The sequence below is a fragment of the Danio aesculapii genome, chromosome 10, assembly GCF_903798145.1.
Source record: "Danio aesculapii chromosome 10, fDanAes4.1, whole genome shotgun sequence".
Classification (NCBI taxonomy): domain Eukaryota; kingdom Metazoa; phylum Chordata; class Actinopteri; order Cypriniformes; family Danionidae; genus Danio; species Danio aesculapii.
The window spans coordinates 26,665,927-26,693,897 of record NC_079444.1 but is presented as its reverse complement, the minus strand read 5'-3'; the positions used below and the strand labels follow the sequence as shown (position 1 = coordinate 26,693,897).

Sequence of the window (27,971 nt, the reverse complement as noted above, 5' to 3'; positions counted from 1 at the left end):
ATCCAGCATATGATTTACACAGTGGATGCCCTTACAGGTGCAACCCAGGACTAGGAAACACCTATACACTTTCACATTCACACGCATACACTACGGCCAGTTTATTTTACCCAATTTACCTATACCACATGTCTTTCAACTGTTGAACTGAACATATGTTTATATTTTTCTCTCTCTTCTTTAAAATGTATTATGCAGATTTTAACACCATCCCCATGTTTCTTTTTTTTAATGTTCTCAGTTTCTGCAATCTATAACTGTTTTGAAGCCAATAAAAAAGCACTCCTGCTCATTTTGAAATCATTATCAGATTTTCTTGCTTACAATTTTTAGTTCAGATGCAAAAGCTTGAAAGTGCCATCTGAAATTCTCTAAAATGTGAGTTTTATTCTAAGGCTCCTGTTAAGTATTTTTACTTGTTTTGTGGTTGATAGATTGCTTTCAATTCATTTGAAAAGATATAACGAAAACAAACACATGAGCCTGAGAAAAATATCAAGCTTTTGCATCTGAACGACCTGTAACTACTGTTTAAACGAAACCTGCTATGCTTGTTAATGAATGGTGTTGCGTAAATGCGCACGTAATGTTTGTCAACTCGAGAGTACTTTTTCAGACCGAGCCAAGGCGTCAGCAGCGGGAGACGTCACGCGTCACGTGGTGAAGTTTGGGCTCCACAACGCGACCTTAGTGAAATACACCGCCATGTGGTCTGATTGATGTGTCAAAGCACATCATGAGCGCTCGAACTGTAATCTTACACACCGCAAACTGAACGACACTAAAACAGCCTTGGAAGTGGCCTTTGGCGTTTTAATTTTTAAAGAAGACTGTTGTTACAATTTTTTCTCACTGCCTTTCTTTTGTCATGGAACAAAGCGCAATATACACCTGCCAGAGGAGATCATAATAAGAACCAGCACACGGTAAGCATTCAGCAACATTCAAATCCACTGACGTTGAATTAATTTAATTAACATTCATATTCAAATTGCATGATGAGTGTGTTTGGAAAAGCATCAATGCTTGATTTATTCTGCATGCTGTAACGTTATTTGATATTTGATCATCTATAAACATTATTTAAAAAACATAAAGACAGCAACCCTTTATAAGCAGCTCTCTGGTTCCTTTAAGGAGGGGTTGGCCACTGTTTAATAGAAGAGCCAGTTTTAAATGATCGGACCGATTTGGTGTGAGTTATCATCTGAAATTCTTCATCAAAACTGGGATCTATGAGCGGGAAAGCATTATTAAAGACGAAAGAAGATAAGGATGCAACCAAGGGTAAGACATCACAAATTTATTTACATGATTATCACTGTTTCCTCTATGCACTGACATAAATATGCTTGCTTATAATTCTGGGGAAATTGTTGGTAGTTGTGGTTATGCAGACGGTTACAATGAATGGGCCGATGCCAAGCATAGCAGGGAAAATCATTAAAAATTAATTCCCTCGTCCTTAGTAGCCTTAATCTATTAAACATCTACAAAAAGAGTAACTCTACCTTAATACGACTGCTTAAAATATATGCCAGCGTTCAGTGTGATTGATACATACAACCAACAAGTGCGATGTTTATTTAGCGTTTATATTTTGAGGCGCGGTCACTTTAAATCTACAGTAATAACAGCTGAGCGCGCTTCACGAGGAGCAAAAATAGCCTTCCAAGCTTCTCATACTTTACCTCAAAAACAGCAAACGCTTCAGACAAAAGGCTTTCTCTTGACCAAACGTGTGTGTAACAGGAAAACGAGTATTTATGTGTTTATTTCCTACTTGAGCGTGATATACGCACGCTTCAGTTCACGGAGGCTGGGGGTACCTATTGCCATGGAGACAAAGAGGCGGGAGGCTTCTCATTAAAAATACATATGATGCTGTATAAAGCAGATGTATTCTGTATTTTTAGCGTCTACAGCGGTTCTTGCACTGGACATAAATTGCATAACATTTTATATAAGGTCAACAAGCATTAAAGTGCTCGTTTTAACCTAAAATGTGTAAGTAATCTAGCTAGGTATCCACAACCCCCTGAAGAGGGAGTTATAAATGCTTGTGTGGGGGATTATGTTTGATTAAGCTGTTAGAGGAAAAACTCATTAAAGTTTATTACGTCATGGAAAAGTGTAGAACAATCTAGACATCATCTGCACTTGAGGCCTTGTTAAATGAGGGGTCATTAAAGAAGACATAACTTTTAATTATATTTAATAGACCTGTGGGGATTCAGCTTAAATGAGAGATTTGGCTTGTTCGGGTTTTGATTGAAGACAACGTTCATTTAAAATGCTGCGTTTAATTCTGGTCACTGTATGTCACTGCTTGTGTCAGTGTTTGATTTTAGCGTCCTTCAAAGATATGTCGTATGCTGCGTCGAAAGTATTAACATTGATTTTTTTTTTCAGGTTGAAGCCTCAGTGATTTACACATTGTGGCCTCATAAATGTGTCAGGGACTTTAGATTTATCATATGTGATCGGCTATATAAATGCTCCACTTCTGTGTGTGTAAACAAGACTCCTTCAGAACAATCTCGTAGTAGGCTAACCATAAAAAATGTCACAGAATATATTTGAAATTTTATTAGAGGTATATAAATAAATCATTGTGTGGTCAAAGACAAGAATAACGCTTTTTTTGAGGTGTCTAAATACAAATTAATTCACAAGATTTATATAAACAAGAAGTAGAAAGCATATTAAACACAATTCAATTAATGTTACTTAAGTAACTTTAAAGTAGTAGTAGTAAAACTTTATTGTCCTTGACAGGAAATTGTTATGGGCATCACCATATTGCTGCAAAATACAGTAGTTACTATATTTATAATGTTAATTAAGATAAGCTCTTGTTAAGTAAACCAACTAAAAACTGGTACAAAGGATTTCTTTTGTCGGTTCAACCTACATTAAGGGACTCTATATATCCTACCAGAGGGAAGCAGTTCATAATGTAACTTTTCACCTGATTGAGGACACAGTTGTCATATAAAACTTGAGGATTAAAATATTCATCATGCCCAACAATTTTCCATCCTGTCTTTTAAGAGATGCATCAACTTAGATTCACACTGTACAGATAATTCTAACAGTGATAATAATTATTTTGTGAAATAAATGTCGAAATATGGGTGAAATAATGTTCTGTCATCTAGTATAACAGATACATTTACAGTTTATAAAAATTAAACATACTTTTTCTGACATGTAGTTTGAAAACCTTATGTGCCCCTGTACCACAAAACCAGTCTGTTGCATGGGTATAGTTCTGGCAACAGACAATAATACATTGTATGGGTCAAAGTTATTAATTCTGCCAAAATTAATTAAAGATCATGTTTCAGGAACATATTTAGTAAATTTCCTCCTGTAAATGTATCAAAAATGTATTTCTGATATATATTGCTAAGAGCTTAATTTGAACAAATTTAATGTATATATTCTCAATATTTCGATTTTATTAGCCCTCGGACCAAATATGTCCTTTCATAACAAAACAGAAAGCTTATTTATTCCTTATTCGGGGATGTGTAAATCTAAATTAATAATAAAAAAAAATAAATAAATAAAAAAACATCGTTATACAATAACTTGCCTAATTACCCTAACCTGCCTAGTTAACCTGATTAACATAGGTAAGCCTTTAAATGTCACTTTATAGTGACAGCTGTATAGAAGTGAACAATATCTAGTAAAATATTATGTACTGTCATTATGGCAAAGATAAAATAAATCAGTTATTAGAAATAAGTTATTAAAACTATTATGATTAGAAATGAGTTAAAAAAACCTCTCCATTAAAAATCAACGGGGTATATATATACATTATTTTTTTTATTTATTTATTTATGTATTTTTATTTAAACTTATACAAGTTTTTATTTTACACGTATAAGTTTTTATTTTTTTAGAGATTAAAATCTTCTTGCTGACAAACTAGTTCAAAGTATAGTTGCAAATTATACAAATGTGAAATCACAATTATTGAGTATTTATGGACTGCTGAATCCCTCAATCCCTAAATAGATTCATGTCATAAATGTCTTATAACTGTTCTTATTCTAAATATGCCTGACAAGACTAAAAATGTATCTCAGTCATTATTTTAAGTCACATTCTTATATACATTCTTAGAATGTTTGTGGGGGGACTGTTGAAGCTTAATTGCATAATTATTGTTTTGATGCTTTTGTCTTTGACCCTAGTTGCATTAATAAATTGGACTAATGAAAGGTTCTTTGAAAGGTTTATTTGTTTCTGTTCAGCTAAGACCTGAATAAGTGTATATATTTGAACTTTTGTGACATTATAAGTTAATACTGTTGTAGAAATTGTGTATATGCGACTAAATCCATAGCTTTACCACCAGATGTCAGTATCATCTTTCAAAACTTATTAGGTCTTTTTCTATACCTCTTGCCTTCTCTCTCTCTCTCGCTCTCTCTGTGTGTGTTTATGAGTACGTGCACAGTTGCATGCATCAATAGAGTCTTAACATGATGTCTATATTAATTATAATGCCATTGTTCCCCCTAATACTTGTTGTCCTGTCATGTTAAAGTATACACAGTTCAAGATGGCAAGGAGTACATTCTGTTGCGGACGGAATCAAGTCTATCTCTCGCTGTAGATCAGAAAGAAAACTCACCCTTTCACAGTAAATGTCAGGAGCTCTTTTGCTGTCCTTTCTGGAAACTCTTCGTTCTAAGAAAGAAAAAAGAAAACACTGAAGGTTTGTCGAGACGAGTGGTTTATACGTTCTGCCTGCTTAGCACTTTCACCGCAGACTAGCATTGACATTGTTTTATTAGCAACAGCAATAACTAAAAAATGTAGGCTACAGCGTGCTAAGTCACCGTCAACAGAATGCGTTGAATATGCTTAATATCACAACGCATGCTATTACTATGAATTTGAATTAATTGAAATTTTCTTTTGGTTGTTTTTTGTTGGCTTTTAATTGTAAGGATATATAATTCGCCCCCACATGTTGATATTACTCCTGCATGTAAACACGGACTGTATTTCAAACCCAGTTTGTTTCATTACGCACTTTAGGAACATTTGAAGCCCAACATTTCTTCTAAAAGCTCATTTCACATCTTTTAGCGCCATCTAGTGGCGGTTTCTGAGAGCACCTTCTTCAGGGTGGGGTTGTTGTTTTTCTTTTTCCTCAGAAATGTGGCTTAAAACTTAATGTGGCACCACTAAAAGTTGTTCATAACAGTTTATAGATAAAATAGTCAAACTGTTCTGATAATTTACATGTTTGAATTATCTAAGATGTAGAAAGAATAAGAACTACACTACAAGCAATCATGCAAATGGCTACAGCAAGTGATGCAACTATTGAGATCTATACAATGGGGAAAAAAAAAAATCACTTCTGTAGTTCATTTTAAAGAATTTATTCCTGGGAAAATGGAGGAAATGGGTTGAATATATTTCAGTTAAAAGACCTGAATTTGTTGCTGTAAACAAATAGAAGATGCTTAACTGATAGATAAATATATGCTAATGTGTGTATATGTATATATTATATATATATATATATATATATATATATATATATATATATATATATATATATATATATATATATATATATATATATATATATATATATATATATTGTATTATGTGTTATCCCCATGTGTATAATGAAGATGGTAATTTGAGATTATTCTGGAAGGAATTATATTATGGCATGTGTTCTCACCCCGTATGTAAATAGTCCTTTAATTTTTATTATAATTTTTTAAATGAAATTTTTTCTTTTTGTAATTTAACTAAACTTGAGTGCTATGTATAGTTAGTACACCTGACAATAATGTATGCAGGGCTCAACAATAAGAACTGCCCGATGGCCCAGGGCCAGCGTGAGAGACGCTCGGGACAGTAGACAAGATCGTTACTGGCCCGATTGGTCTAGTACCTTGTCACTAAAGTTTAATTTGCCTGTGACTGTTTGTCAAATACAGTCTTAGAATCGAGAAACAGTTTGTGCTTTTGAACCTTTAAATGACACCTTCTCTGTGAAGTCTTAAACACCATATTGTTTTTCAGTTCCTCTTATCTGATTGGGTGTTGTGAGCACATTATTTTTTTTGTAGCATCATGACGGCAACATCAAATTATGAGGCTAAAGGAAACAGACATTTATGTTGATAGAACACGATGAAAAAATTAAGTGATGTTTTGCAGTTTGTCGTCTTGGGAAGTCAGCCACCTTTTGTATTGCAATAAAATACCTGCACATTTTCTATATTGTTATTTGTGTTTACATAACACTTTGAAGTTTGCTTATTATACATAAAAAAAATAATGTTTAAATTCTAGATTCACAGACATTGACACAATATTTAAAACCTGGCTAAGAAATAGCTATTAACTTATTTTTTGGGTGGTGCTAGTAAAAATTTTGTCAGGGCAAGTAAAAATCTGAACCACTGGCCCAATCAGGCCAGTAGAAAAAATCCTTAGCATTGAACACTGGTATGTAAATTGTATAAATAATACAATTGTCACTTAAGGTCAGATACTGAGATTCAAAAGTAGCTTGAAATATTATATGATTGTACTCAATTGAGTGTTCAAAATAAATGAATTAAAGAACTATAAGAACCAAGAATGATTTTTATATATACATACACATACATACACACACACACACACATATATATATACATATATATACACATGTATATATATGTGTGTGTATATATGTGCGTGTATGTATATGTATATATATATATATGTATATATATATATATATATATATATATATATATATATATATATATATATATATATATATATATATATATATATATATATATATATATATATATATATATATATATATATATATACATATATGTATTTATATTTATATGCATTTATATTTATATTCCATGCATTTGTGCCATTAAAACCAAAGACTACAACTAGATATTGTATCATATACCGTATATCAAATCAATTTAGGTTTTATAGTTATATTATTGCCCTAAAATCAGTAGAAACATAGGACACAGAAAATAAACAGACCGCCAAGACATAAAGAATTAATAAAAAAGTCAATCTCCTGAGATTTGATGTGCATGACTAAAATAGGGACTACATGCGCATGCTAACATTACATAAAACACTTGTGTATATGACATTGACTTTGATATGATCTAAAACTGACATGAGACGAGCAGGAAGATGTGTGCTTGGTTGTGTCGTCAACACATAAGAGGAAGGAAGGCCAGACTAATTTGATTGCCCCTGTTTGAGAGGGAAAAAAATCCAGTTTCCTCATTACGCCGATATCTCATTAGCCTCTCTCTGAGCTGGTTTGCTCTGCTGTTCTCGACTGTTCGAGAAGTGTGCAAAATATCTTTCATTGGCCTGTTGTTTTACATGACAGCCTTGGCAACAAAAAACAAGTGACTATAAGATTGATATTTAGAGCGTATACAATTAAGTAAATCCTCAGGTTTGTGATTAGAAGGCATTTAGCATAAGAGTGTTTGCTTGCTCTTCTATATCCTTGTCTTCTTGGTGTGAATGACCCTGAAGGGAATGATAGAGTTGGCAGGATCACAGATGCATCTGATGAATCATTGATAAGGCGCCCTAAACTCATAGTGGTCTGTCAATAATAGCCGATAATGATCTGCTATGATCGCCGGGCTGTGCTCTTTTAATGGATGGAATACACATGAGAATTTCTTGAAAGTTTGCAACGCCCTTTTTTCTTGCGTTTGCACACTGTGAAGAAGTGCGAAAGAATAAAAGGTTGCTCTGGATGCCTGTGAGAGTGGCATGGCGTTTCCCTTGAGAAGATCTGTATCAGGTACACTTTTAGATATCTGTTGATATCCCAGCAAGAGGGTGTTTCTAGATTGGAATGATAATGGCTGATAATGGCATGTTTGAGTGGTTTAATGGATGCTTTTGTTTGTAATTAGCTGAGAGGTGCGAGTCTTTAGTTGCTGGCCGTGGTGCTGAAATTGACCTTTGAAAACTGAGCTTAAGTGGGTTACTGGAGTTTTCTAGTTGTTTTTTGAAAGGAGAATTGCTGATTTAAAAAGTAAACAATTAGAAAAGTCATATATATATATATATATATATATATATATATATATATTTTTTTTTTTTTTTTTTTTTTTTTTTAAGGATATGCTTTTTATGCTATATGCTCTGCAATGTATTTGGCACCACCCAATCTTATACACTGTAAAAAAAAATTGGTGTAATTAAAAAACCCATTAAATTAACTACAATTGGATTAAGCATTTAATAAAAAAATATTATTTTGACTTAACAGATAATAAATAGATATTCAACAATATTACTACATTGTTCAGTTTATCATTTATACTGTACATGATGTTACTGGCTTAAGTTGCTTTGTACTTTGTTGCTATTTGGCATTTTTAAGTCATTGTGTGGCCTTTTTTGCTTATCATATCAGCATATTTTATGAATATCACTAATGAGTTGATCAATTAGCAGATTTGCAGATAAAAGACAATACATATGATAATATGTAATTTTTTGAATATTGTAAAAAGAGAACTGCCGATTTAAAAACTGAGCAATTAGAAAAGTTATATATAGTTCTATATATATATATATATGTATTTTTTTTTTTATGGATATGCTTTTTATGCTATACGCACTGCAATGTATTTGGCACCACCCAATCTTATACACTGTAAAATGTTTTTTGGGGTAATTAAAAAAAACAACATTAAATTAACTAGAATTGGATTACGCATTTAATGAAAATATTATTTAGACTGCCTGTAGGTTACCTGCCTGCCTGTAGGTTACACCACCAAAGATTGTGTTTGAGAAACCTAACAATTACTGGATTTTCCAACTATACATTTTTACCACTTATTAAAAAGTCATTTTAAGACAGTAGAATTGTTTGGTCTATATAATGTATATATATTGATATATTTAGTTTTATTATTATTATATTAATACTCCTTTATTGATGAAAAAAAGTTTTATTATAATTTAACAAATTCTGCTGTGCTCTTTCAGGTTTCTGCAGGTTTCACCAAGTTAAATTTAAGACTTTTAAGACATTTTAAAGACCATTATGAATAAAATTTTAGACTTATACAGGGCTAAATGCTAAGGATTTTTTCGAATATCCAGGTTAGAAAAGATTTTACCTGCCCTATCAAAAATGCTTAAAATTGAATATATTTAATAATACAATAATAATAATTTAGTTTGAATAATTTTTTATTAATTTTTAAATATATCCATTCACAAACCCTATAACCCTTACCAAGATTAAAACAAAACAAAGCTGTCAATTACTTCAGTCTACAATAATAATAATAATAATAATAATAATAATAATAATAATAATAATAATAATAATAATAATAATAATAAATATATAGATCAGTATCCTCAGCAGTAAGTAAATGGAGAACATTTAAGCAAATGTTACTGTAAGAAAAGTATATTTTCAAATGAAAAGTTAAAAGTTTTATTGAGATGGATTGTTGGGGAATGTATTGGTGTTAACGGCCAGATTGGCTTTACATGAACAAAAGAAAATTAAAACCTGTTAAAAAAGATTTAAGACCTGCAACACAACATTTCAGTAAATTTAAGACTTTTTAAGGCCTATAATTAAATTTTTGAGATTTAAGACATTTTAAGACCCTGCGTACACCCTGTCTTTAATGTAGTCGCAATGGCACAACTTAGTTTCATGTGGTATAAAAGTGGTTTTAAACATGGTTACATTTAAATATAATAATATTCATAATAATACTTATTAATACTGGATTTTAACCTGTCTTTTATTTACCACCAATGATAAAACTTGATGGTTAAAAACCTATTTCAACCTATTTCTAATTTAATTAAATTATATAAATGTTTACTTATAAGCAACTTTAGCATAAACATTGAGAGTATTATATATTAAGTTAATAAATAATAATAATAATAATAATAATAATAATAATAATAATAATAATAATAATAATAATCATTTAGATTTTAACATTTGTTATATTTTCTATCTGAAATATTTTATATCAATAATAGTTTTAAAACGCGTTTTAGAAAATACATAAAATTACTAGAATTGTACAAACAATGTAAAACCCAACAGTCAGCTTTATCAAATGATTGAGTGTAGTTAACTCAAAATTTACTGAAAGTTAATTCTACTCATTAGAAAAGAGTTTTGAACTCAGTGTTGAAGGAGTTAATTAAATACCTCATTACTTCAACTTAAATGGAGTAAGTTCACGGTACTCATATTTCTTTTACTCAAATGGTTTGTAGCAATCGGTTTCCTCAAACGGTTTGAGTTGCCATACCTTATTGGGTTTTACAGTACTCAGTTGGTTTGAGTCCTCTTCATTTATTGGGTTTTACTGTGCTCAAATTGCTTCGTTTACTCAAATGGATTAAGTTCACAGTACTCATTAGGATTAGTTTTTGAACCTAAAGTGTTTGTTGCAATCAGTTTCCTCAAATGGTTTTTAACTTTTGGGGTTTTACAGTGTATAAACTTTGGTCAAATTTATAAATTACATTATTGCATTACAAGGTAGGTTGCATTATAGGTAGATGCATAATAAATAGATATTCAACAATATTTACAAAATACTTTTAAAGTAGCATTGAAAAAAAATTAAAGCATATAAATAAAGTTCAAATGTTGATATTAATTAATGAAGAAATATGTATTCTCAAAATTGCAAACAAGTTTGTGTAGAAATTTCAAAAGTTGATCTTACACAGAGTGCTTTATTGTATCATTTATACTACTGTACATGCTGTTTCCGACGTAAGTTGCTTTGTACTTTGCCGTTTTTTAGCATTTTTAAGTCGTTGTGTGGCCACATCAGCATATTTTATGAATATCACTAATAAATTGATAAATTAGCAGATTTGCAGATAAAAGACAATACATATCATATTATGATCGTGTTTTAAAGTAAAGTTTTGGCATCAACCTATTTTTTAAACCTTGAATTTAACAAAAACTGTAGTAGAATTATGTAAAAAATGTTAAGAAAGTAATATGACTTAGATTACGTGTGCCATAAAAGCCACTCCTCATTCCAGGAGGCTGTAACGTTGCTTGTTTATACACGGCGGCTTGTTGAAGACCACAGTCACGTCTCTCGGACTGTCTGTCACCACGCAGCCGCTGCAGGAGAACGAGCTGCTGCTGCAATCAAACCCGCTGCCGAAAACACAGCACTCCGGCATCCCCGCGCCAGTGGATATGGACATTATTCCTCCATGGATCATACAGTTAACATCTCAGTTCAGATGCTCAATCCTGCGCCTCTGAATATCCATAATTTGCTCGGTCTCGATGAACGGGGGGATCTGTTGAGCACCTATGCAGATCTCACTGCTGAAAACATGAGCACATCTGCAGGGGAAGCCGATTAATCTACTCAACTTCAATTAAAGCCTGCGTTATTGAAAGGCGGAGACCTCTTGCTCACTATTTCTTCCCGGCACAATTCTCTCACTCTTCCCTCTCTCTCTCTCTCTCTCTCTCTCTCTCTCTCTCTCTCTCTCTCTCTCTCTCTCTCTCTCTCTCTCTCACACACACACACACACACATGAAGACAATATTTAATTATTTCCTCAGCCGTGGTGTGTTAACAGGTGCTCGTCTTTCTGAATCAGCCCATGGCTTAGTGAAGCTTTGGATCATGGCACAATGGCACTCGTTTTTCCCACTCACAAACGCGCAACAAAAAGCCATGGTTTTCTAGAAGACACAGCTTTTTGTCCCCGGAGAGAAGAGGAACTGCTGTCCGGGATCTGCTGCACCATGTCGGGGCACAACAGCCGACGCTGAATGAAGGTTTCAAACCAAGTGATTTGACTAATTAATAGTAATAAAAATGTTCTGTGCTTGTGGAGACAACGTTGGACTTCTGAAATGACCACTACGCAGTCCGTCATGGAGTATTGATTTTATTCATGCTCCGTGACAATGCATTGAGCACGCAGGACTTTATATAGGCTATACAACGTATGGTCGTTTGTTTCATCTGGGACGCGTCGCCACAACAAAACGCCAAACTGGCTACAGCCGCAGCGATCGCCAGCTCCCTCATTCGGCAGAAGAGGCAGGCGAGGGAGCGGGAGAAAGCCAATGCCAACCGATGCGCCAGCAGCCCCAACAAGAGCATAGGGAACTGCGAGAAGCCCAGCAGGCTCAACTTGTTTTCACGCGTCAAACTCTTCGGCTCTAAAAAGCGCAAGAGAAGGCGGCCAGGTCTGATGTTTATGTGTGTCCTTTATTTTTTCTCGCTTTCAGACTTTTACCCATGTCCATCATCCATCACCATCATCATCATCATCATCATCATAGCTGACTGTATTCAGAAAATGTGACTACACTTTAACTCCTCCGGGTCTGAGCTGCGCAGAGTGTAAGGATTTCACAGCTCACTGCTTTCTCTCTGAGCTATAGAGCTGATGTTGCAATATCACCAATGCACACAGCTCATCACTTGTTCTACTACATATCATGCAGTCTATACGCAGTCTGAAGCATAGGTCTGTGGTTTCATTTGCTGGTTTTCTCATGCTAGTATTGAACATTTGTTGTTGACATGATCACTGGTTGGTCTTTCGAAATATTTAGCGTTTAATATACTTTTCATTAAGGAATATATAATAAGTGTGTTTTTTTGTTTGTTTCTGAATTAATGTAGTGGGTTTATTTCTGGTTGGTGCACTGACTGCACTCATTGGGGTATTTCGAAGTGATTTCATAGAACAACTATTGGAACAACTATACTGTTGGTCCATCAACAGTTGTTTTCTTAGTATGAAGTACACTAAAATAAAGCTTGTACACCAGTGTTGAATGTTTTGTGCAGCGGAAAAGGGAGTGTTTTTACAGTCTTAAAAATTAAGCTTCCAATGTGTTGTTTTTGCAGCGATGCCACACCATGTTTTGGTTCCCAATAGAAACTTTCAAAAATCACTTCTTTAAAGAAGCACCTTTTCTCTTAGTATAAACTTTTATTTCCATTAAAGAACTTTTTAAAAAGAAATCTTTGTAATGTAAAGTTTACATACAGTGCTCAGCATTATTGAGTACACCCCATTTTGAAATATTTTTATCCATTTCTCAGTGAATACAAGTATTTAAACAAAACAGATTTATTAAACAGATATATTTATTAAGATAATATTTAATCACCAAACATATTTAGAAATTGACAGATAATACAATTAAATTCAAGCAAAAATCATCTCAAATTTCAACTGAATGTTTAATTTTTTTTGCTTCTCTTGATTTTTCCTCTTTATTAAATTTGTATTTAATATTTTTCTATAACATAAATTTGGGTGTACTAGTTTTTGGACCGTTATTGTTATTTTGTTAGATAAGACCCAGATTTTGCTTTAGTACTGACTTATCTAATGTATATGCACAAATATAATATTGTAAAGCTTCTTATTAAAAATATGAATTTAGAAGATAGATTTGTGAGGGGTGTACTTATTTATATATGCTGAGTGCTGTAAATGTTTAAAGTTCTTCTTGGAAACACAAAAATCTTTGAAATGCATTTATTTTTAAGAGTATATCTTTTATACTTATTTTATAGATTATTTGAGATGCTCTTGCCCAGAAAAAAATTCAAATACAAGTACTTAGGAGTGCAAATAGTACAAACTAAACAAAATACTGTGTATATACACTACCAGTCAAAAGTTTGGGGTCAGTTTTTTTTCATGTTTTTTTTTTTTTAAAGAAAATTATTCTGTTCATCAATGCGACATTTATTAAATGTAAAAAAAAATTGTTAAATATTTATTGCAATTTTTATTATTGTATGTAGTTTTAAATGAAATTATGACTCCAGTCATTATTGCTTTTATTAGTATAAACATTAATAATAATAATAATAATAACAACAACAACAACAACAACAACAATTATTATTAGAGTGATTTCTGAAGGATCATGTGACTGAAGACTGGAGTAATGAAGCTGAAAATTCATCTTTAAAATCACTGGAATAAATGATTAAATTATAAACTACTTTTGAACAGTTATTTTATAGTGCAATAACATTTTACAATTTATACTGTATTTTTGATTAAATAAATGCAGGCTAAGCAAGATAAGCTTAATTTAAAACATTTAAAAATCCCTACAGACCTTAAACTTTTGACCGGTAGTGTACACTAATAATAATGAATTAAATCAGTGTAAATAAAGATATTTATCATGACAGAACAAACTTGACTTTAGTTTCAAGAGTTCACACTTAGATATTGCTTGACGCTATTAGCAGGTTTGGCATGCTGTCCCAGGAGAGAACCCTAAGCTTGGAGATAATTGGTCAAAAAGCATATAAGGGGGTCCGAAATCAGGTAGGTCTTGAGAGCTCCCCCTGGTAAAGGGAAAAAAAGGAGGAGGTAGGGTGGAAGGGGGCAGTCTTCAGAAACGAAGATAAGGTAGTAGGGGGAAATCTGTCTATTTAATGTAGGCTTGAATCAGTCTGATTGGATTATTGCTAATAACAAACGAGAGGCCAGCCGCGATCAGTCATATTACGTGCTCTTCTTGAAATTAGTTTGTAAAATATCACTTAATACTGATTAAACTTATTTAGATAGAAACTTTTTTGAAGACATATCTGCAAATACGAATAACTGTAATTAATTGTTTGTGAACAAGACTTATACAGCATCACCAAATATCAGTATAGCACAGAATGAGTAAAAATACTTTGATTTGTGCTCTTTATTGCATTTTTTCTTGCAGTTTTTAACTCATAAATCCAAAGGTCTTTATCTGGATTGAGAATTTGACCAAAATGCATGTTACATAATTCAGTTATCTATCACCTCGACACTGAGGCATGCTTGGCAAATGTCCGGGTCCTGCTGGCACCAGCCCTCACTATGTTTTCACAATGCACATTTTATGGTTTTCCAACAGTCATTTCCTGGCTCTGTGTTAGATGTTCCCTTCTTTTTCCTCACCCCATTTGTTCTGCTGTAACACCCCCTCCCCTCTCTTTTTTCCCACTCCTCCTAAATTGTGATGTCTCAATTCCACAGAGCCTCAGCTCAAGGGGATAGTCACCAAACTCTACAGTCGGCAAGGCTTTCATCTACAACTTCAAGCTGATGGAACCATCGATGGTACAAAGGAGGAAGATAATAGCTACGGTCCGTTCACTGTGACACGTAACATGTTTAAACACGACCGATCCTACACGCTTTTTTCCCTTGGGCTCAATTGTGTTGTGTTGTACTGTAACTTCACAGCTATTTTCAACCTCATCCCCGTCGGGCTCCGAGTGGTGGCTATTCAGGGCGTCCAGACCAAACTCTACCTGGCCATGAACAATGAAGGCTACCTGTACACCTCTGTAAGTACAACTGTCTCTTCATAGCGCATCTTTGCGAGTCCCTCCTACACACCGTGGGCTCTTCAGAGATCAGGGCAGTAGTAAACATCCCACATTTGGTCTCTGCCGCTCTGATTGTAGTTAAATCTATGCCTTAGACAGCACCGTGGATGCCTGAGGATCCGAGCTGTTAACTTAAAGGTTGCGTGTTGGATTCTAGACAGCCTGCGATCGATGGACTGAAGAGTTAATGAGATCCAACTCCTGCCCAAACACCATCTGCCTCTCTTATTTATCGTGGCATTGTATCGTGCTCGCATTCGAAGATGAGATAATGGCATATTTAGACATGCCTATTAGCACCTCGCTTTCACACAAAGATAATTCACACTTCATGTAATTGTTCTGTGTTTGGACTATCTATAGAGCGCTCTTGGGAGATGATGCATAATCGTACTCGAGGTTTTTACGCCCAATATCTGCAGTTTTAAATATGGAGAAATGGCAATAATGCTCTAATGGATATCCTTCTTTTTTTTTTTTTTGCGAGCGCCTCCCTCACCTCTTTCGTTTGATTAAATGTGCTGTGGCGAGATGAATAATTTAGTACCTTGCCAATAAGTGCTTCTGTCAATTCAAAATGGACATTTTGAGCAACACTGCTGGCATTAGTACGCTAAAGATTTGCAGTGGCGCTTGAAACTTTTGGCTGGGTCTGTGCTTCATAATGCAGGATCCGTTTCGACTGTACCTTTGCATTTCAACTGTGTGTGGGTTCACGTGTGGCCGTCTGCCCACAGGAATACTCAAACTAACACCTATGGTCGTGCCGGTATACACGTATCTCCTTGTTGATTTCAAGAGGTTGTTTTCCCCAGGATGAATGTATTGATTCGCTGGAATGAGTCAAAGTGTTGGGGGCCTCAGGAGTTTAATGGTAATCAATCGGCAGCGCATACTGGATGGGACGACGTGCTACCATGTTTAGACCACTTATTACGGCTCCAATCAGAGGAATTTACCATCCAGGTTTAGAGGCAACTCACGATGAGGTGATGTGCGGATATTGATGGAGGCTTGGCTAGGGCATCTTCAGCTCGATTTTCTTTTATCGTTGCAAAAATCTTTTTTCTTTTACGTCATGTTTCTGGATTAACATCTATGTTGATCCTGGAGCAACATTCCAATCGGCCAATCAGATTTCAGAGATAAGTTTAGAGTTTGTGGTAATTTAGGCTTACAGTTAGGGTTATGTGCTTCTAGTGTACATCAGGGGTCTGCAACTTTTTTCGTAGCATGGACTGGTGTTATTATTAATCATTTTTTGCAGAACGGTGTTAGGTGTTGTATTTTGGTTGGTTTGTATGTGAAATTACTAGGGATGTCCCGATCAGGTGTCCAAGTCCGAGTCATTTGATTTTGAGTATCTACCGATACCGAAACCCGATCCAATACTTCTATAATACATAAAAAAAGAAATAAATCCAGGATGTTCCATATTTTTTTAATTAAAGGGCACCTATGGTGAAAAATCTACTTTTCAAGCTGTTTGGACAGACATACAGTATGTGTAGATATAGCATATAGACCATCATATTGTGGTGATATAAACACCCCAGTCCTTTTTATCAATTTAACAACATAAAAACGGTGGACCAGTTGGATCGGTTTTCAGACCGACCGCAACTTGACTTAGGAGTGCGGTCCCCCTGCCCACTTAATTGATTGACAGCTGCGTATTAACATGTCCCGTTAGTCATATGTATAATCATATCAACAAAAGAGAATGAGCGCAAAGCAACCGGGAATAAAAGGTGTGTTCAGTTTGCTAGGATAATCAATCATCATCAAATTTGATCAAGAGTGAGTTTTACAAGTTTAAAATGTTTTAAAACAGTGCATGTGTGTAATGAATTACAGCGATTTAGCTTAGCTTTACTTCATCAGCACAGCCGCATGTCAGAACAATTATAAAAGAAGACGCTTCAATCCCGGTTTGTGGACATTAAATCAGGTTTATTTTGTACATGAACATAACAGATATCCATACAGCAGTGGATATTAACCTGTATCCTGTTACTTTTGCGTGCAAAAAGAGTGCAAAGCTAAACGCGCGTGCTGTGTGTGCGTGTCTACGCTGTGTATGTGTGTGTGTATGTGTGTATGTGTGTGTGTGCGTGAACTTTGTAACGACATTGTGTGTAACTCATTGTTGCAAATCCACAACAAATGCATCAAATACTCATTGGTAAAGTTCTTACTGTAGTATTTCTCACAAACGTTATGTGAGATCTGCTGTCTGTCTGTTGTCTGACGCAGCCAAGGGAGGAGATTAAGGCATTCTGAAAGGCACGTAGAAACGGTGGGCAGGGAGGACTAGCCTTAAATGTGCAGTACAGCAAAACCGCCTGGTGCTAAAAGGTATAAAATAAAAACTTATAAAAGGTTTAATAAAAATTTTGATGGGTGTTTTGAGCTGAAACTTTAGACACATTCTGGAGACACAAAAGACCTATAATAAGAAAAAAGGGGTAATTCTGATCAAGTCTAAAGCTGCGTGATTTGGGCCCGATTTCCGATCACAAGATCGGATCTGGACATCAATAGAAATTACATCTATATCCCAAATGCATGCAACAGAAAAACGAATACAACTCACTATAACAGAGAAATATGTTTGTTTCCACTCATGCTGGAGTAACTGCAGCTGCAGCATTGTAAATACATTGCTAAGAAATGCAAATAGATCCCAGTTGTTGTCCAGTGTTCTTACCTGGTTAGTCCCCTTGTAGAAAACCTTAAAAAATGTTTAGAATTCTGGCAGTGGAGTGGCATGGCACTTACACCGTCTGGTCTGTGATGTGCACACACAGATATGAATATTGGATCTTAAAGGGGTAACTAACAATATCTTATCTTATATAGAGTAAGAGGATTTTATATAGAGTAATTTAAGGGTAGGGATTATATTTTCGATCAGAAATTATGTTCCAGGATCAACATAAATGTTTATTCAGGATCGCATCCAAATTTGCAATTTCACTTCTGCCTTTTTTTCTATCCGTCTATTTGGATCTATTTAAATGTCCCAAAAATGAAAATTTGCTGTTAATTTACTCACCCTCTCAGGCCACCCTATGTGTAAGCGACTTTTATTTTTTTTTAATTTAGTACAACTTTAAAGAAAATCTTTATCTGAAATGGTGGTCCTTGGTGATTCATTAAATGTGAACCAATGGCTACTGGCAATTTGAAAGTCCAAAAAGATAAACAGGCAAAATAAAATTAACACCCGTGACTCCTGATGATGTATTGAGGTCATATGAAGTGAAACGATCAGTTTGTTCATGAAATTGATTTGAACGTTATTTATTTACAACATTACATCCTCGAATCCACAGCCTCAGCAGACAGTCCTGTGTGCTTCATGACAGTTTGGAGAAAGAATCTGCATATTGATGCACTACAATCATTTTCTAACATCATTTTCTTTTCTAGTTGATGACCGATAAAAACTTTAATAGCCAATAAGAATCCATCCTGCTTTAAAGAGCTTGAGCATTTAAAGAGGCAGAGAACAAAACTGCAACCTCATAACATTATACAAAATTGAGGTCAATGCAAATACAGTTATCTTTATAGTTATTATTCTTGGATTGAATGGGCTCTTCTTTTTACAATGCTTAGGTCAACAATTAATGACTTCGGTCCCTATCATACACAGGCCCTATACACCCAGTGCAATAAGGTGCAAGACGTGATTTGTTGCTATTTTCAGACAAGGGCAACTCTAATTTTCATGTTTTGCACCACATTATTTAAATAGCAAATCCATTTGTGCCACTTTGTGGTCTTCTGGGTTTGCTGGTTTATAAAGGAGGGGTGTTAAGGCGCATTGTTGGCACATTGCTATTTTGAGGAAGTGAAATAGATCCTGCAATCGACCAACTGAAAGCAGGTCTAAAGTCCAGCGCAGAGCATGTCAGTTGTGCACCTATACGAGTCCAAACACTTATACATTGCTTAATACATACAGGATGTACAGCAATACACAAATATCTTTACATATGAACAAAAATAAAGGATTAAAATGTTACAAAAATTATTATTTTCTACATAAATATAAAAACCACTACCTCCATGCTTTCTTCATCTTTGGGGGGGGGGGGGTGGTTTATTCATGACAGTTTGCTTTTGTAAAATGTTATAATTAGTATTAATATTATATGCATATTTATATTTGTTTTAATAAAAGCAAGCTTAGATTTGTTCACCTGTTGGATTTTGGACCATATTATGAGGCATAGGACGTGTCTTTGGATATAACTCCGTTTTTTGACCACACTTCGTTATTATTGTTCATTTATTTGTTTGCTGGAAATTAGAACTGAATTTAGAAATAGTTTTGAAACTAATATTTGCACTTAACAAACAATATTATTACATGTAGGCTAATGGATGTCCTCAACGGAGTGAGTTATCACCATTTCCTTATCCACGAAATTAAGGAGTAAAGTAAAGAGTAAAGGTAAAGAGAAAGTAAAGGCTGAATGGAGGAGGCTCGTTTTTTATCCTCGCACTACAGATGGTCTGTTTAACTGATTTCTTGCTCGTAAAGCGTTCAGTTTTTTCACTTACAGAGTCTGCCATGTAAATAGCAAATGCGCCATGGAGCAATGCAACTGACTCTTAAAGGGAATGTGAGATGACACTCTGATTGGTTTAATGCATGTTATGCTCAAAACACACCAATAAGTCATTAAGAGAATAAGCACAACCCTGTTAGACTATACGCCGTGGTGCAAACCATTATTTTCCGTCCTTAAAAAGCAAAAGTGGATTCGGACACACCCTTAATGCTATTGTGCTTTAGACTTTGCGCCTGGATCTTTAAAATATAGTTCTTCAAGTTAATCCACAGAATAAAAATTTTGTTTTGGTAATCTTTAATCAAAGTATGTTTGCTTTCATATTTGGGGTGGCGGTCCTGATATGTTAATGTCAAGTTTGACAGCTTCAGTTACAATATTCTTAACCACATGTGCAAATAGAAAGCCCCACCCCTCACTCAGTATTCGGTTACTGTTGGAAGTACATCAACATAAAATAAAAGCCTCAGCAACTTTCAGTTCACACAGACTATCAAACTATTTATATTTTTAAATTGACTTAATTCAGACAGCATGCATTAGAATGTTAACATTAAACTATGACAACAAATATTTGCATTAAACAGAATCTTACCATCAATATTAGCCTGAACGATCTTCATTTTGTCTGCTCTCACTTTCTTCATCTCCCTCGCACACACACTTTTTTTTTTCTCAGTTATGCAGATACTCCTCCACAAACACATTGTAATATTGCTCTTCCCCTCATTCTCTCAGTCTCTAATGTTTCTGTTGTCTTCTCTGCCCATTTCACTCTCACAGGAGCACTTCACGCCGGAGTGCAAATTCAAAGAGTCGGTGTTTGAGAACTATTACGTGACCTACTCGTCAATGATCTACAGACAGCAGCAGTCGGGCCGAGGCTGGTACCTGGGTCTCAACAAAGAGGGTCAAATCATGAAGGGCAACCATGTAAAGAAGACCAAGCCGGCTGCTCACTTCATCCCCAAACCTCTTAAAGGTTCGTTCAAGTGTCTCCTGTTTTGATCATCAGACTGATGGCTTTCTAAAAATAATATGTTTTAGACTGGGGGAGATACTGGTTGATTGTGCCGCAAGCAATCTAGTCGCTTGTTGGCTTTCCAACACGACTTTGTTGTTGTTTGGTGATGAGGATAGAAATGTGCTTCATAAAAGGATGAAAATGGAGTTGAGTTGTAGCAAGTGCATGCTGGGATTGTGCATATTTAACTTGCATGGTTGTAGTTAAGAGGTTTTCTGCACTATTGAACTTGTTAAACTGGTATTAATGTCTGTTGACGGTTTAGCAAGCTTGTCCAGCAGATTATGTAACATATTCATTATATAACATTATAGATTTTTAGTCCGTTTTGGGCATTAAATAAAAAAATTATTACTTAATATAATCTATATTAAAACTTCTGTTTTAATTTCTATTTGTTTTCCAATTTCATTTGGCGCACATTTAAAGTTAAGCTTTTTCATATTATTAGTCATTTGAATGTATTATATAATTATCATAATAGCTACATTCTCCAGTATTCAGTATGTTTGTTTTTTTTTGGTTTATGTTTATTCACTTAGACAATATATTGTTTCTGATGTTTATTTCTATGTTCTTGTTTATAGTTATATAAATATATTGTTTATAGTTGTTTATATTTTAGTAAATGGTTTATTGGTCATAACTTATAAAGCAGTTTTATTGAGTAATATTTCTATTAAAAAGTCACGTTCAACTGGCATTTATAGAGAACTGTATAATTTATTAACAATATTAAGTTCATATTGTATTTTTTCCTTTTTATCATCGATCTCTCACTACTTTAATCTTTAAAAAAACATTAGTAAATTTTATTTTATTTAAATTACTTTTTTATTTTTTCATTATTTTTTAAAGGGCACCTATGATGGAAATCATCTTTTGTAAGCTGATTGAACAAAACTGTGTGTAGGTGTAGTGTCTCCACAGTCATAATGGAGTGATAGAAACACAATAAGTCTCTTTTTTTATTTCCTGATGTTAAAATAGGATTCAAATCTCCATTTTGAGGTCGACTACAACGTGACGTAGGAGTGTGGTTTCTCCACCCACTGAATTGATTGGCAGATGCATATTAACATGTCTCCGCAGTAACGCGTATAATCATATCAACAAGACAGGACGTGCACAAAGCAACCAGGATTAAAAGATCTGCTCAGCTGTCTGTGATCATCAGTCATCATCAAATGCAATGAAGAATAAGTTTTACAAGATTAAAACGTTTTTAAAACAGTGCATGTTTGTAATAAATACAGTAAAATCGCTTTGTAATTCAACACCACAGCCACATAGTGTCAGTACAATTATAAAAGAAGACGCTTCAATCTCAGTTCGTTAACAGAATGGATGTTCGTACAGCAGTGTATCTTGTCGTGCAAAAATAATGCAAATCTAAACGTGTGTGTGCGTGCGTGTATGCGCGCCAACTTTATAACGAAAATTGTGTGACTTGTTGTAGAAAGGCTTGAATTAACTCCACAACAAATATCAAATAACCGTTAAGAAAGTTCTTACTGTAGTAAGGGAGAGAAGGCTACGGCTCTGACACACACGTGGGAAAGGTGGGCGAGGAGAACTAGCTCAGTTGCATAAAAGGCACAGGCAACATGAACAGCTACAAAGTCTTAACAGCTCAAATTTTCCAGATTTAAAAAGGTATAATAAATAATCTGATGGGTATTTTGAGCTGAAAATTTACAGACACATTCTGGAGACACAAAAGACTTTTCTTAAATCTTGAAAAAGGGGTCAAATAAGTGCTCTTTAAAGTAAAAAATATATATATCTTCATTTTTAAATGGATATTCTTAAAACTAAATATCCATTTTTATACTTTGTGTTTTAACTTCTGAATTTCTGTACAACATTAAAAATATTATTATTAGTAATTATTAATATATATTATTATTATTCTTTTTTTAAAATACAAAATACAACGTAATATGCTTACTGTCCATAACAGGAAAATAGTTGTCTGCGTTTATCAAAATCTTAACACCAGCCTATCCCTAATTCTCATAGAATTGCTCTACTATTGACCTAAAATAGAAAATAAACCATAAAAAAGATATAGTTTAGTATATTGCGCCCTTTCTAGTAATATGGTTTTGCTCTTGAAATTAAATTGGTGCCTTCTTTCTCAGAACTGGTGAAATCAGAGGGGAAATCAAAGAGTGCAGCTGCTTGTGTGCAGTCAGAAGTGAAGCTGAGATGGCTAGACATTAGTCATGGGAGCTCCATGCAACTGGATTTCATACAAACCTATGTTAAATCAGTTCATCATACTATTGTTTTCTGCAATAAGGTGTTTTTTTATGTAGAGTTCAGACAAACTACAGCTGGAAGTCATTAATTTTTACTTGAGAGATGAATGGAGTCCTGGTAATATATGCGTATATGGAATTTTAAATCCGATTTGAGCTTCAGCTGCATTTATTCTCTTGAAATATGTGAACTTTTACAGCTGCACCATATGTTACCATCTGACTAGATGTGATTTGTTCCAATCAAACCATGTTTTGCGTAAATATACTGATACGTGAATTATTCAGTAGGCTAATTTTACATTAGTAAAAAAGGGTAATGGCTACTTCATGACTAGTTCTGTGCAAAATATTGGTGAATCAAATAAGATCAGCATCTGAACTAATGACTCTTTTGAGGCGGTTCCTTTATGTGTCATCACTTCATAATAAGGTTTGTTGACATTGGCTAGATCAGATAGCATCAAAAATACTTCTAAAGGACTAGTTCATTTTAATTAAAATTAAAAAGTGCAGTATCTACACTGTAAAAAATGTTGGGTTCCACACAGACGATTTGTGTTGGGACAACATGAAGGAATTAAGTTAACTTAGTTTTTGAACACAAAACAATTAAGTTGTGCCAAAACAATTCAAGAATTGTGTTGTTTCAGCTTATTTTAAATATGTAGTTTGAGCAAACACCAAACATAATTTTTGAAGTGTATCTATCTATCGCACAGGACCTAAAAAAACATTTTGTCAGTGCTGCTAATGGCCGATTTCTGTATTTGTTTCTTTTTTTCAGTTAACCCATGAAGAGCTTTTTAACAGGCTTCTCTTTTGTTGACGACATATTGATAAGCACCAACACAACCCGGGAAGATATGTGACATTCAACCCGGGAAGATATTTTGATATTCATTTGTAACATGCTGCTCCACATTAATTCTATCTCAGCATTTACTGGGAAACAAGTCATTTAATAGTTTTCAAATCCTTCATCTTTACAGATTTTCTTACCTAAAAGAAAACCAACATGTTTAATATGATATAGGGTCAAAAAAAGCAACCAAAGACTCCTTCAAAACAATGAAGTACATAGAGCAAAACAATCCCAAAGAATGAAGTAGCTGAAAAAGTGTGCACACTCGTAGCTCTGTTTGCTTGGCACAGACAATGGTCAACATGTGACTGAAACGTATGTTTTTTTTCTAGTAAATTGCTTTTCACTTATTGCTTGTGTCATTTTCATATGATAGGTCAACCTCAATGTGTGATAATCTGGGTTGAACACTGGAACCAAACAAGTCCAGGACATGTTTTTCTTGTGTTGGGAATTGTAAATTTGGGATAAAACTCCTGTTATGTGAACATAGTTTTAGAGTTCAAAAAAGTTAGAAGCCAACTGACCAGAAACAGTGAGTCGTACTGTACTTGATAATGATGATTCTTACTCACATTTAGTGAGTCTTCATTGTTTTAGGCTTTGTATATAGAATAGTATAGATTTGCAAATGTGTTCAAGCATTTTATGATCATACTTCTTTTACATTTATACTGTTCAGGTACTCATGGGAAGTCGTGATGTTATAAAACAGTCTATAAAACTATCAATAAACAAATTTATATCACTGTATATTTAGCTTTTTCAGCTTACAGTACATCTGGAAAGTACTTATAGCGCTTCACTTTTTCCACATTTTCTTATGTTACAGCCTTATTCCAAAATGTATTAAATTAATTTATTTCCTCAAAATTCTACACACAATACCCCATAATGACAATGTGAAAAAAAGATTTTTTGAAATTGTTGCAAATTTATTAAAAATAAAAAAAACCTGTAAAATCACATGTACATAAGTATTCACAGCCTTTGCTCAATACTTTGTTGATGCACCTTTGGCAGCAATTACAGCCTCAAGTCTAATTGAATATGATGCCATAAGCTTGGCACACCTGTTTTTGGGTATTTTTGCCCGTTCCTCTTTGCAGTACCTCTCAAGCTCTATCAGGTTGGATGGGAAGTGACGGAGTCCAGCCATTTTCAGATCTTTGTTCAATAGGAATTAGGTATGGGCTCTGGCTGGGCCACTCAAAGACATTCACCGAGTTGTAATGACAATGACAATTTCACATTGTCATTATAGGGTAATGTGTGTAGAATTTTGAGGAAATAAATGAATTTAATCCATTTTGGAATAAGACTGTAACATAAAAAATGTGGAGAAAGTGAAGCACTATGAATACTTTCCAGATGCACAGTATAAAGCTGCTGGAAAATAGTCATATTTTCTACCATACACTCTAAAAATGCTAATAAAACGAACTAGATTAAAATATGGACAATTAACTTTTTATAAAAATGTTACAGAAATTTGGGTTGCAACAACTCAGCATTTTGTATATTGTAACTGCAACTTTTGTACATGCAACTTAGACCAATTATAATATCAACAATTTTACCATCAACACAGATGCTTTGTCCATTGGGGTCTCATACAATAGTATCTGATTAAAATTTGCATACGCAAGCTGACACGCGCAGCCTCAGACATGCAGTCTTAGACATACAGTATGCGATCAATGGAGCTAGTGACATCATTGAGAGGGATAGGGTTAGGGGCGGGGTTAGCTGCACGTATTAAAAGCATTGCATGCAGTCTCAGCTTGCATCTGCACCTGGTCTGCATCCAGACCCTTTCTCATCTCATATGCTTTCTGTCAGACACTAAAGTACTAATTATCGTAATTATGACAATGCGTGGTGGCATTCAAGTGCTTTCAACTCCTGAGAATGTGACGACAGAATTACAAATATTTTTTCTTCACACTCAAAAGAATTGAATCGAAAAGAGAGAGTTCACTAAAACTGAAATTCTCTTATCATATATTCTCCCATTAATTGTTTCAAACCTTTATGAGTTGAACATAGAAGATATTTAGAAAAATGTTGGAAACCTGTAACCATTAACTTCCATAATATATGTTTATCCTACACCACGGAAGTCAATGCTTACAGGCTTTCAGCTTTCTTCAATCTTTTGTGTTCAAGAAACAAGTAAAGGGAGAGTAAACAGTGAATACATTTTCATTTTTGGGGTGAACTGTCCCTTTAAGGAACCGCCTGTGATTCCCATCCCTCATTCTCTGTTGACACTAACAGAACTTATTGATCTACTCATAAAAACCCTTGCTTGCAAGAACCTCAATATGATCCTCACGAGAGCTTTTTTCTTTTCTCTCCCTCCTCCAGTTGCCATGTACAGAGAGCCGTCTCTCCATGACCTGACCGAGTTTTCCCGCTCCGGCAGCGGCACGCCGACTAAGAGCCGCAGTGCCTCGGCCATGCTGAACGGCGGCAAGACTCTGAGTCAGAACGAGTCCACATAACCACCGCTGCCGGACTCCAGCGTCAACTCCAACAGCACAAACGCGTTTACAAGAGTGCGGCGAGAAGTGTTTCCTGAAATCACTGTGATGAGAACACAAGTGCAAAACCTACATCGTACAATCTTCTGCAGGTCAACCTCGTGAGATCTAATCAAACCAAGCCATCTTACCGATGTAGGGGTCTGCGGTCCCCCGTTCCCATGTGTAGCATATACAAAGCTCCTACTGAAACACCTACTTTGTGTTTTGCTCCATTTCTTCTTAGGGATGCCTGCAGCTCCATAGTGCTGAGTCAACTACAAGATGACAATAGCAGCTTGTGCGACCCATTTATCGGTATATAGAGACAGAAATCCCAAAGGTTTTTTGGACATATGATACAAGTCCTTCAGCTCAGCTTTTTTCGTTTTTTTGTTTGAGAGCAGTGGTTCATCGTTGTGTGCTTTTTAGATGAGGCGTTTTGCTTCTCCTTTTTGTCTTTTCAGCTTTTCTCCCACCCCCAAACACATTGTTATTCTGCAAATTAAACAGATTTAGGGATCGGTCTGTCTGCGCACCAAAGATGTCATTAGTCTCTTTGTATGGAGGTAAGTCAATTTGTGTAATTTCAGCTCTCTCAGACAGATGGTTGAGAAAAGCTCGAAGCGAATGTCATTTAGTCGGAGGAAATGTATTGGGGAGAGATGAAGGCTACTCGCTGTGCTTTTTTATTTATTTTGAGGTCTGTTTATGTCTTCCTTTACTTCCTGTCTAATTTGGGAATCCAGCATCTTGGAGAAGTGTCAAATCAGACAGTGTTTAAATTATTGATTAACGTCAAGCCGGTAAGATTTCCGTTACGTAAAAACAGGGCAGGCTTCTTCCTCTTTTTTTCATATAATGAAAGCTTCCATTGCTTTAACAGGGCTAAATCAGCATAAGTAAATAACCCATCTATGAAAAGTCATTCTTAGTTTCTAGCCTTCGCTGGACAGGCAAGCAGCCCAGGTTCTAATTTCAATCAAACTCCTCTTCTTTTTTTGTTGTTGTTGTGTGTATGTACTGTATGTATGAAGCATATTTAATGCATGGGGGACAATGGACGCTGCATGTTGTGTGGCTTTGTATATTAACTACAATATGGAACCATGTGCTCTAATGGATACTGGAGTAAAATACAAATGTACTGTATATATATATATGCATTTTAACCTGCTACCCGCCCGTTTATTATTTGTTGTACATTTAAGAAGCTGCACTGAATAAAATGTTTTGTATGTTCAGAGCA

General features: G+C 34.7%; 1 protein-coding gene across 3 annotated transcripts; it reads left to right on the top strand.

Annotated features, from left to right (window-relative positions):
- The first annotated feature begins 720 nt into the window (after positions 1-720).
- Positions 721-27,971, top strand: fgf13b (fibroblast growth factor 13b). Of its 3 annotated transcripts, XM_056467387.1 has the most exons (6): positions 721-926; positions 1,138-1,287; positions 15,103-15,213; positions 15,313-15,416; positions 20,828-21,026; positions 26,568-27,971. In XM_056467387.1, the coding sequence occupies exons 2-6, from the start codon at positions 1,236-1,238 to the stop codon at positions 26,702-26,704; spliced, it is 603 nt and encodes a 200-aa protein (XP_056323362.1). In that variant the 5' UTR covers positions 721-926; positions 1,138-1,235; the 3' UTR covers positions 26,705-27,971. The 3 variants fall into 3 exon arrangements, with proteins under 3 accessions (XP_056323362.1, XP_056323363.1, XP_056323361.1); XM_056467388.1 differs by lacking the exons at positions 721-926; positions 1,138-1,287 and adding an exon at positions 7,768-7,849; XM_056467386.1 differs by lacking the exons at positions 721-926; positions 1,138-1,287 and adding an exon at positions 11,576-12,289.